Source organism: Podarcis gaigeae (genome assembly GCF_964106915.1).
Source record: "Podarcis gaigeae genome assembly, chromosome: 5".
Taxonomy (NCBI): Eukaryota; Metazoa; Chordata; class Lepidosauria; order Squamata; family Lacertidae; genus Podarcis; species Podarcis gaigeae.
Genome location: NC_139681.1, coordinates 86,240,392 through 86,255,034, shown reverse-complemented (window position 1 = coordinate 86,255,034; position 14,643 = coordinate 86,240,392). Strand labels below are relative to the sequence as shown.

At 42.2% G+C, this 14,643-nt stretch overlaps 1 protein-coding gene across 9 annotated transcripts in view; it reads left to right on the top strand.

The window, feature by feature from the left end:
- Positions 1 to 14,643, top strand: part of TNIK (TRAF2 and NCK interacting kinase) — a 291,911-nt gene that overhangs the window by 172,072 nt on the left and 105,196 nt on the right. For all 9 annotated transcript variants that reach the window (XR_014564274.1, XM_083739146.1, XM_083739148.1 and 6 more), the window contains 3 exons: positions 166 to 276; positions 7,850 to 7,940; positions 9,249 to 9,379. Coding sequence is in view for 8 of the 9 variants with exons in the window: in XM_083739146.1 (XP_083595272.1) it covers positions 166 to 276; positions 7,850 to 7,940; positions 9,249 to 9,379 (333 nt within the window). In the remaining variant the exon portion in view is untranslated. The remainder of the gene's footprint in view (positions 1 to 165; positions 277 to 7,849; positions 7,941 to 9,248; positions 9,380 to 14,643) is intronic.

Below are 14,643 nucleotides of genomic sequence, written 5' to 3'. Positions count from 1 at the left end.
CAAGGGAAACTTGAAAGTGGAAAGATTGCCATTACTTAATGATTGCTTTTCTCTTTCAGCAGTGTTGCCTGTTGCCAACTATGCAGTGTGTTCCACTGGGTTATTGCAACCTGGAGGATGCTTTCTGTTTAATTATAATAATTGCACTTTTGTTTCCTTTGCCAGCTGGTGATGGAGTTTTGTGGTGCTGGCTCTGTCACTGATCTGATCAAGAACACAAAAGGGAACACTTTGAAGGAGGAGTGGATTGCCTACATCTGCAGGGAGATTTTACGGGTACGTGACCAAAATGGGCTTAGCCGCCTTTCAGCCTGTCATTGACAGCAAATGTTGCCTAGGTCCAGGATTGGGAATGCCTGCTGTCTCTCTCTAGCACAAATTACTGCTCTTCCCTTTTCACTCACAGACTTAACCGTGGTTTAGCGTCACCTCTGTACTGATAATTTCATATTTTGTTTAAGACAGCAGTCTTGGCTAGTGTTAAGCGAGGTCAGTTTCTGTGAGGATGTAACACTAAACCATGGTTCCAGCAAGCAGTGGGAAGGAGTGGAAACCTGCCCTGGAAAAGAGAATGAGGAACAGGGAGAGTGCAGAATCCCAAAGCTAGTTCCTGATTTGCAAACCATAGTTTGCATGGAACCAACATTCTGCCTGTGCCAAGTCCCTGCTCTGGTTTTTATTGCTTACAAAAGAGACATAATCTGGAAGATGGCTCCTGAGGTTTTGTGGATAGTCATAAGAGAGCTTTGTAGGTGCCTGTAGGTATAAATGATTCATAGTCACTTAGATATGATGTATAATGAATGAGTGAGGGTCAGTTGTCTTTCTTTCTCCCTCAACTTTTAAGCCTGTTCTTTCTTTCATAGGAAAAAAATTCTCTCTTTAATATTAATAGGAATAAAGGTGTGTCTAAATTATATTCAATTTCTTTTTAGAAAAAATGGGGGGGAGAGAAAATGCATCTTTAGGGCATTTCAAATGGCTATTGTGGAAGTTGTGCTGTTCATATATGTGGGTTTTTCATACCATCTGCGTGACAATGGAGTCATCAAAATTACATTTAATTCAGATTTCCTCTTACTGTGGGAAATCTGTTAAATAAAAATACTGCATTATACATCCCCAGTCAATCACAGTTGCACTTGGTCATGTGTGGTGATGTTTGGGGTGATTTGCCTTCATCACCACATCCCTAGGTCCATTAGCATTATGTGTGAACATAGCCTATGAGTTGAAGTGGTCCTCAGGCTAGGTCTTGCGGTGGAGCCTTCTCCAAGGAGCAAACCTGTTTAAAGTCAAATCAAACCAAGGCACAATTCACATTAAGCAGATAAACACCAGCTTGGGGAGGGTTGTGCTATTAAAATAGCAAGTTGAAACTCTTCACTGTAATAATTTCTTCTATAGCTTGGGATATGTGACTCCTTTACCCTTGAGGACAGCAGCTGCCGCCCAAAGGTTACTTAGTCCTTATCCACCTAATCTACATAGTGTTTTCACATTGCAGTTGGATCAATCAGGTAATGCCCCAACTCTGCAGGGACAAACATCATGTGAGATCAGCAATAATGAAAACACAGTCACAGATGCTTAGCAGTCTCAAGCTAGCAAAATGCTTCACTTGAGTGCATGAGTGATCCAAATGTGGATGCTTCTAATATGCTTTTAGCTCCATAGAGGGTTAAGTCAGTAGTACGAAAGAGAGGAAGCAGCGCAATGTTCACCCTGAAAATGAAAATGGGATCCAAACACTCCCCAAATAGCACTTGGTATCTGGTGGTGACAAAGCACTTGCTCATTTACAGTAAACACCCCCAGCTGCAGTCCTTTAGCAACTTGATAGGAAAGGCAAGTGACGTTGCGGCTAATCAGCTATTGTATTGACTTTTCTCATTTCTGTCTCAGGAAGCCACAGTTACCCAGGCTAGGGTTTAAATTTACAAGCTTGGAAAGTCAGTTTCCTAAAATAGTCCGCAAGCAGTGAGTCATGTTCTGACTGCTGAACCATTCCACCAGTGCCTCATCTTTTGGATGTCGAAAGATGAGCTAACTCCATCTTTTCAGTTGGCTGATAATGCAGGCATCTGGGGACGTGTGTCACCATAATAATGTGTAAAGTGAGTTCTGTTTTGAATCAGCAGCTCCCACAGTTTGCAAAGCCTCAGTGTGATGCACAGGGAAATTACCTGATCTTATGACTTATGACATAACTATACTCTGTCTCTGAACCTAAAGTCTGGGAACCTGCATGTGGACTTTCTTCCCCGTATACCTCATGTCTCACAATAACATCCCTCATTCCTTTTTCTGTTCTGATTGTGCCTACAGTTAGGTTTGCATCTGCACCAACATATTCGCTAAACGGTAATTAGCACCAAGGAACAATTTAAAGCCATGATCAGAAGTGGGTTTGTTGGCTAATTACAGTTAAGTGAAAATGTGATGCAAGGTTATTCTATGCCATAGCTATCTCCGGAACTCAGAGGGAATGTGGAATGCTCATCGAAAAGGGGATGAAGGAGAGACAGGAGCATATAAACCCAAAGGGTGCTTCTTGACATTCTCACCATACCAGGAAGGTGACCTGGAAACTACAACTAATCCAAAACACGGCAGCTAGACTGGTAACTGGTACTGAAAGACCTACATTGGCTCCCAGTACGTTTCCAAGCACAATTCAACATGTTGGTGCTGACATTCAAAGCTCTAAATGGCCTCAGCCCAGTATACCTGAAGGAGCGTCTCCACTCCTATCGTTCAGCCCGGCCACTGAGGTCTAGCTCCAAGGGCCTTCTGGCGGTTCCCTCCTTGAGAGAAGTGAGGTTACAGGGAACCAGGCAGAGGGCCTTATCGGTAGTGGTGCCCGCCATGTGGAATGCCCTTCCATCAGATGCCAAGGAAATAAACAACTATCTGACTTTTAGAAGACACCCTGTTTAGTGAAGTTTTACATTTTTGATGTTTTATCACTTTATTATTGTTATTATTCTGTTGGGAGCCGCCTGGAGTTGCTGGGGATACCCAGCCAGATGGGCAGGGTATAAATAATAAATTATTATTATAATTGGGTAGTTGAGGCCAAGCCATTGAATCTTAGCTTGCATGTGTTCCAAACCCAGTGCATGTGTTACTTTTACCTTAGGGCCTGGGATTCTGTTGGCAAAGAGCCCACATTTAATAGAATGTACTGTGTTATTTCAACCCATGGGGGTCCCAGGCTATGCAGGGGGCTCAGCTAGACCAGGCTTGCACAGTGTGACCCACCAGGCATGTCAGAAAGCCTGTAACAAAACCTGGAAGCTGCATTTGCTTTGGTGGGTTTCAAGTTGTGAAGGCCGTCAGAAGATTATGCAGTCAGTGTGAAGGGTTTCCCACCTTGTGGATGCCGATCCCCGGGCAAAAGGAATAAAGCTGCTCTCAGATAACAGAAACCAGTCACTCTTGTCTTACACGGATTTAGATAACAGAAATCAGCAGGACATGATCAGGTTTCTGACCGTGCAGGACTCTGAGGATATAAATTACAGTCTGTTCATAAACCAGGAGTGCCACAGAGAGAGAGGTTGGGTGAGAGATGGATATCTCTCCTTCCTGTTTGTTTGTGATAGTGCTTCAGGAGACTCCATCTTGAATGGACCATAGAGATGGGTTTTCCTGAGGGAAAATCACAAGTGATTTTGTCTATTATTTATTATTCTTTAAATCTATAATATTTATGAACCTCCGCTTGGCCCATAAGTATCCAAAACGATGCATGGCAACTAAGGCATGGCATAATGCTCCGCTACAACAATGGATATAAAACCCAAATAGCTAAACAGCGGCAGCACAAACTCTGACCTAAAACAGCACAGGGCATGATGCTCAAACCAGGTGTTACATTCATGTCATTTACATGATTCAGCATTAAAACAGACAGTCAAATAAAATAATCAAAATAGAAGAGCAGTGGTGAACGCCTCTTGCCAAAAGAGTTTAAATGATGTCTGGCCAAATACTTTTAGGGAGATGATGTGAGGAGCATCCCTTGGCAAAAATGCCCACAGTGCGGGTTGGGCCTTCACGAAGAAGGCCCTGTCCCTCACCCTAGCAAATCTCATCTGATTTGAATGATGGTGTATGACATCTTTCTTGGATCTGAGGAAATGGGGAGAAATACCGGTATATGGGAGAATTAAATGCCTCTCGGCCATCTTTATAGACGTGTGCATTGCAGTAATCTAAACAGAAGGTTACAAAGGAATGAGTGGCATGGTAAACCTCGCCTCTGCTGCCTCCTGGATATCAAACCGAAAGGCACAGCTCTTTGGTGCAACATGTAATGACCGCTGCTATATTCCCTTGTGGGTAATATTGTTGTAGTTATGATGTAAATAATATAATATAATATAATATAATATAATATAATATAATATAATATAATATAATATAATATAATATAAATATGTAATATAAATAAATAAATAAAATAACAAACAATTAACTGTTTTCCTCCAAAAGAATTACCCTTGGCACCTTACAACGAATTTCACACCTTTCTCCCTTTGACACCACAAAACAGTAAATGCTGTGTTTATTGCCAGCTTCCAGCAGTTTAGGGACCCTGAATTCTCTTTAAGAGACTGGCTTGCTTAATCAATATCGTTGATTAAATTCATTATTTTCACAGCTTTGTGCCTTATCTTCCCACCCAGGGCACTTTGTGTTTGCGAGAGTGTATACTCTACCTCTCCTTTGTATATTTATCAGTTCTGTATCTGAACTGGCCTCAATTTAAGCACAATGACTTGGATCTTAAGATCTAAGAAAGCTCAAGGAAGCTGACAGAGTTTTCTTCTCGCATCTTCTCCTTGTCACTACCTGTACCCCAAAAAGCCTCTCTCAGAGGTTGCAGAGAGCTTGTGAACAATGTCCACTGGGGTGTGGGGACTGCTGGGGGGGGAGGAGAAATCCCCCAATGAGGCTTGGATCCTAAGAGAATTTAATTTGAGAACATTTGTGTAGAAAAAAGTTTTCATCCCCTCCTCACTCCAAATCAGCAGAAGGCTTGTAAAAATAGCGGCATGCAATCTAGGAATACAGTAAATATTCCCAACCAGCATTCTTCAGAGTTAAGAGGCAGTGCAGTTAAATCCTATATACTAATAAGGAGACTTTTGGGTCTTCTTACCTTGCTTTATTTGTAATTGTCCCTGAAGAAAATGCAGAGCCTTTATGGGCCTCTTCAAAACAAAACATTAAAAAGAAATGGTTTGCAAAACAGCGAACAACCCATGCAACATACCTATACCTTGAATCAGCTCATACCATATATGTACTTCATAAGGAGCCAAGACTGAAAAGCTTAGGGCTTATCCACCTTTTCCTACTCACTTTCCAGGCACAGCCAGTGTTTTAAAGCCCTGTGTCCAAGCACACACACTCTCTCTTTTTTTGCTCCAGATCTTTCCCCATGAAAACCCACTCTTTACTGCTGAATCGGAGCAAACTACATTTTGCAGAAAACCCAAATTGCCATTTGTTGCGTGTTCAAGGGGCATGTTTGGGTGGCTATATGAGGTCCCAAGTGGGAATAGCAAAGGTCTCGGACTGAAACCTTGCAAAGCTGCTGTCAGTCAGAACAGGCAGAAGTAGACTTGGAGAATCACAGAATCATAGAGTTAAAAGGGACCACAAAGGTTCTCTAGTCCATGGTTAGGCAACCTAAGGCCTGGGGGCTGGATGCAGCCCAATTGCCTTCTAAATCCGGCCTTCGGGCAGTCCGGGAATCAGCGTGTTTTTACATGAGTAGAATGTGTGCTTTTATTTAAGACGCATCTCTGGGTTATTTGTGGGGCATAGGAATTCATTCATTTTATTTTTTTTTCAAAATATAGTCCGGCCCCCCACAAGGTCTGAGGGACAGTAGACCGGCCCCCTGCTGGAAAAGTTTGCTGACCCCTGGCTTAGACAGACCAGTGTTCTGATTTTTTTTATAAGGTGTCCTCGTAAGCTCACATGCTGTTAAAGAGCAGAAATTTAACCCTAGAATCCAGAGAATAAATTACAGGGAAACCTCTTAGGTAACAGCACAGCCAGATTTCTGCATCCCTATTTTTCAAAAATGCAGCCCTGGTGAAATACGAATAAAACAACTCATAAATGCTGCAAGTAGACAGTGGAAATATTTTTTCATTTTGAACATATGAATGCTAATGTGAAATCTAAAGTAGATATGTATATAGCCATGAAAGCAAACCATACTTTACTAGAATTGCAATTTAGGTGGATATTATTTTTTAAACCCTCCAACGTGGATGTGTGAAATAAAAATGGAGCCTACGAAAAATGAGAAGAATTAATGACCTAATAAAAAGGTACAAAGGCAAGCTATTTTACTTATAGCTCTCAAGACAAGCTTTTAATATGAGCTATGATTAGATTAGGGTCGCGTTCAAGCTACGTAGTAATTTGTGTGGCTGTGGCAGATTTCTCCTCGCTTCCCTGAGCGTTTATTTCATCGATACATCATAGAATCTGGAATTGCAGTTTATTGATACTGAAACTAGCAAGAAGAAGCAAGTGTTTGTTGTTAGGATCATGAGTGGCTTCCTTGAAAAATAGCTAAAATTTGATTGCATTTCCCCCCATAGAAACAATGGAAGTTTAAAATGATTTGGTGTGTGGCTAGAAACAGTTACCCATCTCCCACCCCATTTTGCCTCCCCTGCAAGCAGTGTACAGTGGTACCTCGGGTTACATACGCTTCAGGTTACAGGCTCCGCTAATCCAGAAATAGTGCTTCAGGTTAAGAACTTTGCTTCAGGATAAGAACAGAAATCATGCTCCGGTTGCATGGTGGCAGCAGGAGGCCCCATTAGCTAAAGTGGTGCTTCAGGTTAAGAACAGTTTCAGGTTAAGAACGGACCTCTGGAACGAATTAAGTACTTAACCCCAGGTACCACTGTATCTGGAACCAGTACTTTTGGGGGGAGGGGCACAGGGGTACGCATACTCCTAAACATTTCGTGAATCTAAGTTTGGCCTCATTGAGGGGCAGTATTTCAATATGAGTAGGAAAATGAGAGTACCCCTGAATATTTTTTAAGGAAAAAAGCACTGTCTGGAACCAATGGTATGTCATGATGCAACATTATTCCAGCTGATGCACTCTGGGAAAATAGGGTGGTCTGACTGATAGCTGACTGAAGCTGCTCCCAGCCAATTCAAGGAAGCTTAAAAATCTCTGTAAAGAGAGAGAGAGAGAGAGGGAGAGAGAGAGAGAGAGAGAGAGAGAGAGAGAGAGAGAGAGAGTGTAAGGTTATTGGCAAAGCACCTGTAGACATGAAAAGTAACAAATAACTAAATGGCATTTTGGGGGACCATAGAATCATAGAATCATAGAGTTGGAAGAGACCACAAGGGCCATCAAGTCCAACCCTCTGCCAAGCAGAAAACACCATCAGAGCACTCCTGACATATGGTTGTCAAGCCTCTGCTTAAAGACCTCCAAAGAAGGAGACTCCACCACACTCCTTGGCAGCAAATTCCACTGTCAAACAGCTCTTACTGTCAGGAAGTTCTTCCTAATGTTTAGGTGGAATCTTCTTTCTTGTAGTTTGGATCCATTGCTCCGTGTCCGCTTCTCTGGAGCAGCAGAAAACAACCTTTCTCCCTCCTCTATGTGACATCCTTTTATATATTTGAACATGGCTATCATATCCCCCCTTAACCACTTCGACTCCATCCCCTAATGTGATATTTACCCACCCCCTTGTAATGTAGGCTTGCATTTGACCCCAGCTATCGATGGATGGTTAAAAGAAAGTTGAAATGTAATGATGACTTTCTCTTTTTTTGACTCCTCTAGGGTTTAAGCCATCTCCACCAACATAAAGTAATCCATCGAGATATTAAAGGACAAAACGTTTTGCTGACAGAAAACGCAGAAGTTAAACTAGGTAAGAATTCCCATCCCTCCCAACCAGTGGGAAATTGCAGGGAAGCGTGGAATCAGGCTTTTCTGAAAAGTCTTAGCTGGTCCTCACCTTAGAAGGACTCGCTTGTTAATACCAAAGTCAAGAGCTCCTCTAAGAAGTAGAGCTAAGCACTGGCCTGTAAGGAATTTGAAAAGAAGGTCCAGGAGTCTGCATGCCATGATTGCGTTTTGGAATGCAGAACCATGTGGAACCATAAGCAGGCGATGAGAGCTAAAAACTGTGACTTCCCTTATTTTAAGTTTCTTAACGGTCACAGAGTAAACCCTGGAAAAAAATAATTGGCAGCTTCTGCTAAGAATTTGTAAAATGAAGAGATTCTGGCAAGGGATATCAGCGGTCAAGGTTTAGCTTTTTCTTTTTCTTTTTTTTTTACCCCACTCAAGATGGCTATTAATCCCTCGCAGCTGTCCCTGCCTCTCTTAGAAACACTTTCCTACTCTCCAGCCCTGCAAATCATTTCCATGCAAATCAACCGTCCTTCTTTTCAAGTCCCCGAGGAACTATGTGGACTTGGGCAGGGGATCAGCATGTAAACAACTCTGGCTACAAAGATCCGCTTGTTTAACGAGCTCGAGACCTCGGTTTCAGCTGGTCCTTGAGGGGATGTGGCCAGGGAGAAGCAGGAGTGGGAAATAATTGAGAGAGGCTAGCAGCATTCCTTTTGCCGGTCTAGTCCAACTCACTTGTGCTGTACAGCTGAAAGAGCTCACCATGAAAATCACTTAAAAGTAAAGTGACACCGTTTAGATATTTGGCTAAAAGTTGATTAGTGCCTGTAGGCTGCTGGTCTAGGAACACTGGAACAGAGCAGCACTGGGGACTAAGCAGTGTCTGAGTGGACATTTTTCCTGATTGTGTTGGGTCAAGAAGGACTCAAAAGCCTTAGCTCTAGATAGGAGCTCTTCTGAAGATAGATGTGGAGCCCTTATGAGCCCACAACAAAGGTAGCACCTTGTTCTCAGAAATCTCAGCTTGAAGATCAACTCTCAGGCAAGTGGCCCGCAATGACTTGAGTCCAAAACCCACCGAATACAAGGGAGAACATTCTGTGGGTTGAACTTTCCTTGGGTTCCAGTCCTTTTTAAAGGAAGGGAATGCTCTGATCTTCAAAATGAATGGCGCTCCCCATGAACTTTGCCTAGTTCATGGCGGGGGGCACCATCCTCTTGTCATTTAACATGACTTGTATGTCCTTTCATTGCCTCGCATAAATCAAGCCATGTTTATGCCTCATTAAAGCTCTCCTGTTGTCGTTGCTTTGATTCCCAGTGGATTTCGGAGTCAGTGCTCAGCTTGACAGAACAGTTGGCAGAAGAAATACATTCATCGGAACTCCATACTGGATGGCCCCCGAGGTTATAGCCTGTGACGAAAACCCTGATGCCACTTACGACTTCAAGGTATCTTAAAAAACGATGTTGCCTAATATATCCTTGGTTGCGAATGCTGGATCTTAGTAGTTTTGCGCAGGGGAAGAGGAAGTGCCAGTCCTGCAGGATTGAGACTGGAGTTGAATGATGCTCTGAGGAAGTTCCACAGGTCGACCAGCATAAAAGCGATTATAGGGAAGACTATCTGAAGGGAAGTTAAAACCAGGATGAAGGCAGGAAAGCTGTTAAGGAAGAAAAGTAGACTGGAAAGTAGAGAAGATAGGCAAGAGAGCAGACTTAGGTGACAGGCAGGTACCTGGAGCAAGATGACAGAGCTGTGTAAGCGAGGCTAGAATCTGGTTGTTGATCCAAGCAAAGCCCCAGCCTTAACCCAGAAGCATTTATAAAAAGTCTAGGTCTAACAGATGACCTACCTGGGTGGGATGCAGCATGCTTGGACTCAAAAGGACCATGCTGCCCATTCTTGCTCCTGCATCCATGGCTCACCACAAAGGGCATCACTGCACAAGCCAAGGAATCCTGGTTTGAATCTCACTCAGCCAATCCTGAGAAAACGTTCCAAATGAAAACACAGTGTGCAAGTTAAATTAATGGTCAGTTCAGAGAAGTGCAACATTTCAGGGCCAAACTACGTGTGACATAATCCATGCATTTAAACAATATTGTATGTATTTAATTTGAAGATTTACATCCTCTTTTTGATCAAATGATTCTCAAAGTAGGTTTCAAACGGCAGACATGAAACCCTAAAACTAATGTTCGTGCACGCACAGCCCTTAGGCTCTTGGCTCAGGAATGAAGCCTAGCTGCTTTTATTTTGGTGGGGGGTGGGGGGAGGAAAGCAGATCTGAAATGTCACCATCTACTTTACAGGCTTGTTGTGAGAATAAAAAAGGAGGGGCAACCATGCATGCCCCCCAAGCTGTTTGGAGGAAAGGTAATGTTAGGATGCAGAGCAATTTAATCAGCAGCTAAAATGCATTGAAAATATGCAGGTGCATTGAATGCTGATTTCCATGGTTCTGCTGTTTTGAAAAGGGCCAAAGGCCACCCACTTTTCCTAAGCAGCTGGCTTCTAAAATCTCTGGTTGAAATCACCCTCTCATAAACTTGTTCACTTACAGACAGACAGCAGAGGCAGTTTTCTGAGTGAGTGAAGCCTGTCAAAAGCTTGCCAGTGAAGGCAGACTGCTTTGCCAGCGCCAGATTGATTCCTTGTTAAATTTTCTATTCTGAAAAAAATCTGGAGAGATGAGCAGTCCATAAGGCAGTCAGTCACTGGAAAGTGAACTTGATATTCATTAGGGATTTGTCATTGTCATTAAAATTCTGGATTTCAGGCTTCGTGCCAGATCCTTCTGGACCCGAGCCAGCAGTGCAGGGCTAGACACCTTTTCCCAGGTACTTTTAAAAATAATTATTACTTCCAGAATAAGGTGTGAGCACAGTGTTTAAAGAAGAAGAAGGGGAGGGGCAGGAGATGCAGACCTTGCCTTTAGGCTTACGATCTATGTAAGTAGCTAGATAAACAAGGGAAGAGGAATGGAGGAAAATCACCAGCCAGGAGTTCTGTTTCAGAATACCAGACTGAGCTCAGGTTTTTTATCAGACATTTAAAACAGACCAACAGAAGGAGCCAGATGGGTACCAAAAGGCAGAGCTTCAGTGATAGGGAGAAGCAAGGGAGAAAGGTTATATATAGATAGCAAATGGACAGTGTGAATTTTAGGCTCATGGAAAGCAACAATACTGCTGAAATAGAGGAAGAGAGCAAAAGAAGAAGCGTGAGTTTAATAATTTCCTCTTTTCTCAAGCACAGCAGTGTACTTTTGCCTGCTTTGCCAGTGTTTGAGAAGGAGGGCACTGGAAGCATCACTAAGAGTTTTAACATCCCATCCTAGAATCAGTAGAGTTGACTCTGTTTACATGTTTTCTGGTCACTTTGCCACTTAACCAGTGGGATGAAGAGCCCTGTCCCAATTTCTTGACACTGTTGCTCCCAGGTAAGGACAGTAGAAATTTGTTTCAGTTCACATTTAAAGGCGAACCCACATAATTTGCACTTCCTGAAACAATACTTTGACTGCAGCACAGCCGTCCTTTTACATTTACACTTCTCTGAATTTTGCAGTGTAGTTTTCCAGCCAATTAACATGCACAAAAATGCATGTACTTGGTTAAAGTGTGCATAAAAATGCATATATAAGTGAAAAATAACATACAATAAAAGGCATTACATTAAGGGAAATCACTTTGCAAAAAAATGAGTCTTTTATGCAAAATTGCATAAAGATGTGTATGTTAATGAAAGACATGCACAAGAATACTAATGGATATTTAGGAGGACTTTTATTTTCTAAAAAAGTTGCAAGCTGACATGGTAATGTGCAGAACTGAACTGCGGATTGGAAAAATGAGAAACGGAGACACCCTGAAACTGATAGATTCACCCATCCCTCCCTCTAGGTGCCCCCCTCGCCAAGCAGTTGAACAAGTTTCCCATGAGATAAGCTGCAAGAAAAATGACTTGCATGCAGATAGAGAGAAACTCAGGCTGAATATGATCAAGCACAGTTTGGAGAAGCTCATTTTAGAGCTCATCTTGGCTGGAGCAGGGTTGACATTAAACTCCTGTCCCTTTTGCCTTATATTAACATATCTAGCCCAGCTAATTTGATTAACAAGCTGCCGTAAATGCACCAGTGCATCAAAGCAGGCAGTGCTGATGCCTACCTGGTTGAAAGACGTAGTGTTCTGACCCTTGCTTGAAACAGCATTTCCTTGGATCCAGAAGAGCGTAACAACTATAGGACTGTTTCAGCTTTGCCAGTTTGGGGAATAATAGTTGAGGCAGTGTCCACCCGGCTCCATAGGCATGTCATCGGAAGGTGCAAATGATTCCCATAATTATGATTTTCATATTGGCAAAATAAGCCATAGTATGGGAATTGTGGTATCAATTGTGGGTCTTCTTGTGACTCCATCACTTGATGCCAGCCAAAACTCTATTAAGTTTGTGGCTGGATTTGAGAAACCTACCATTTCTTTCTTGGTGGAAATATGGCACTTGATGCATGTTAGAATTTGTTAACACAGGATGAGGTCAGTTTGGTCCTTAGATGTTTAATTTTAGGTAGTTTTCATAATTTGTTGTCATAGGATACACTTGAGCTATAACTTATTGTGATAATATTCCAATATGATTAATGCAACTGCTTCATATTAATGCAACTGCCATCCTTCTTTTTCAAACAAAGTAAATTGTCATCAAAAAAGGCATACAGATTGGATCCTGTCATACTTTGGCTTAAGATAATAAACACAAAACCGCTGATGACTGGCTACAGAGAGGAAATTCCAAAGTCTACACATACTGGACAGAAATGCCTCTGGTTTCTTTAGCCAAACAGAGCTAGCTTCATAATCTGCTGAATAATGCAGTTAATACCACGCAAAAACACTCCATGTGATGGAAGAGATATACAAAAGCCGCTTTGTAATAGTTTTGTTTTTCTCTTCTGTCTGCCATTACTTACTTATCTTTTCAGAAAGCTTCTAAATTTATTCAGAAGCAAAAGAAGATAGCAGTTCATTTCTTCTTGGCAGGGAAAAAAGATAATGCAGATGTGTTAGCCCCTTTTTAAGAGAAAACTTCTGCCTCGTTTTATTTAAACCTTAATTACCATGTAATCCTAACTATTAAAAGCCAAGTGGAAACCTAATTGTTCTTGTGTTGTTTTGTCAAATGCGGGACGTGATTATTGATCCGCATTACAGTATGTGATTTAGGAACATAGGGAAGTGTCAGACTGTTGGGCCATCTAGCGTGGTATTGTCAACACTGACTGGCAGCAGAGTTCTCCACAGTTTCAGACAGAGGATATTCCCTGTCTTACCTGGCGATGCTATGGATTGAACCGGGGACCTTCTCCATGCAAAGCAGATGCTCTACCACTGAGTTCCAGCCTTTCCCTGCTTTTAGGGTGACTACCAAACCTGTAGTCAAAAACCTAGACATCATCTTAAAAAGTACAGACATCACTTTGCCAACAAAGGTCCATATAGTAAAAGCTATGGTTTTCCCAGTAGTGATGTATGGAAGTGAGAGCTGGACCAGAAAAAAGGCTAACCGCTGAAGAATTTATGCTTTTGAATTATGGTGCTGGAGGAGACTCTTGAGAGTCCCATGGACTGCAAGAAGATCAAACCTATCCATTCTGAAGGAGATCAGCCCTGAGTGTTCACTGGAAGGACAGATCGTGAAGCTGAGGCTCCAATACTTTGGCCACCTCATGAGAAGAGGTGGAAAGACCCTGATGTTGGGAAAGATGGAGGGCACAAGAAGAAGGGGACGACAGAGGATGAGGTGGTTGGACAGTGTTCTCGAAGCTACCAGCATGAGTTTGACCAAACTGCAGGAGGCAGTGGAAGACAGGAGTGCCTGGCGTGCTCTGGTCCATGGGGTCACGAAGAGTCGGACATGACTAAACGACTAAACAACAACAAATCCCATTTCACGATTTGTTATTGGCACCTGGTGGAATTTTGTCAAAATCTAGTGAAAAGTAGATTCTGTAGGACATAGCCTACTAGGTATATCTGACAACAGTTGGAAGTACTTAAAAAAAATATTTTTACACTTTCAGCTGAGACTTTTCTTTAGCTGATTATCTAGAAATGTTGGACTATCTTCCATTCTTTTAAATGCCTACGCTTCAGGCTTATTTATCTAAATAAGAGTTCTGCCCTCTTATTTTGTAGTCTAGCAAACTGTGTAGCTTATGGCAATTCTTTAAATACTAAGAAATTCCAGTTCTTGATATTTCATTTTTTGCACCACACCATCCTTGACTGCAGTTATCTTAAAAACGTCAGTCGTTTAATTTCTCATTGAAAAATGACTTGGGGTGGATGTGTATTGCCCCAGCATTGGCAGTGAACTGCTTGCGATTGACAGGAGCGTACCAATGCAGTTTAAGTCTGTTAAGAGCAGTTAGAAAAGCCAGTTACAACAGAGAGCGTTCGCTGTCAATCCCTGGCATCTCTAGGTAGGGCTGGGAAAGACCCCTGCAAAATCCTGGTGAGCCGCTGCCAATCAATGTCAACAACACAGAGCTAATGGCCCAATGGTCTGGCACCATAAAGGGGCTTCCTATGTTCCTATGATAGATTAGCCAGAAAAGGAATAAAGAGAAAAGAACTACACCGAAAGGGAGACTTTTTCAGTTGCTTATAGTCTTGATACATTTAGCATTAGTTTTTAATTCTCATTT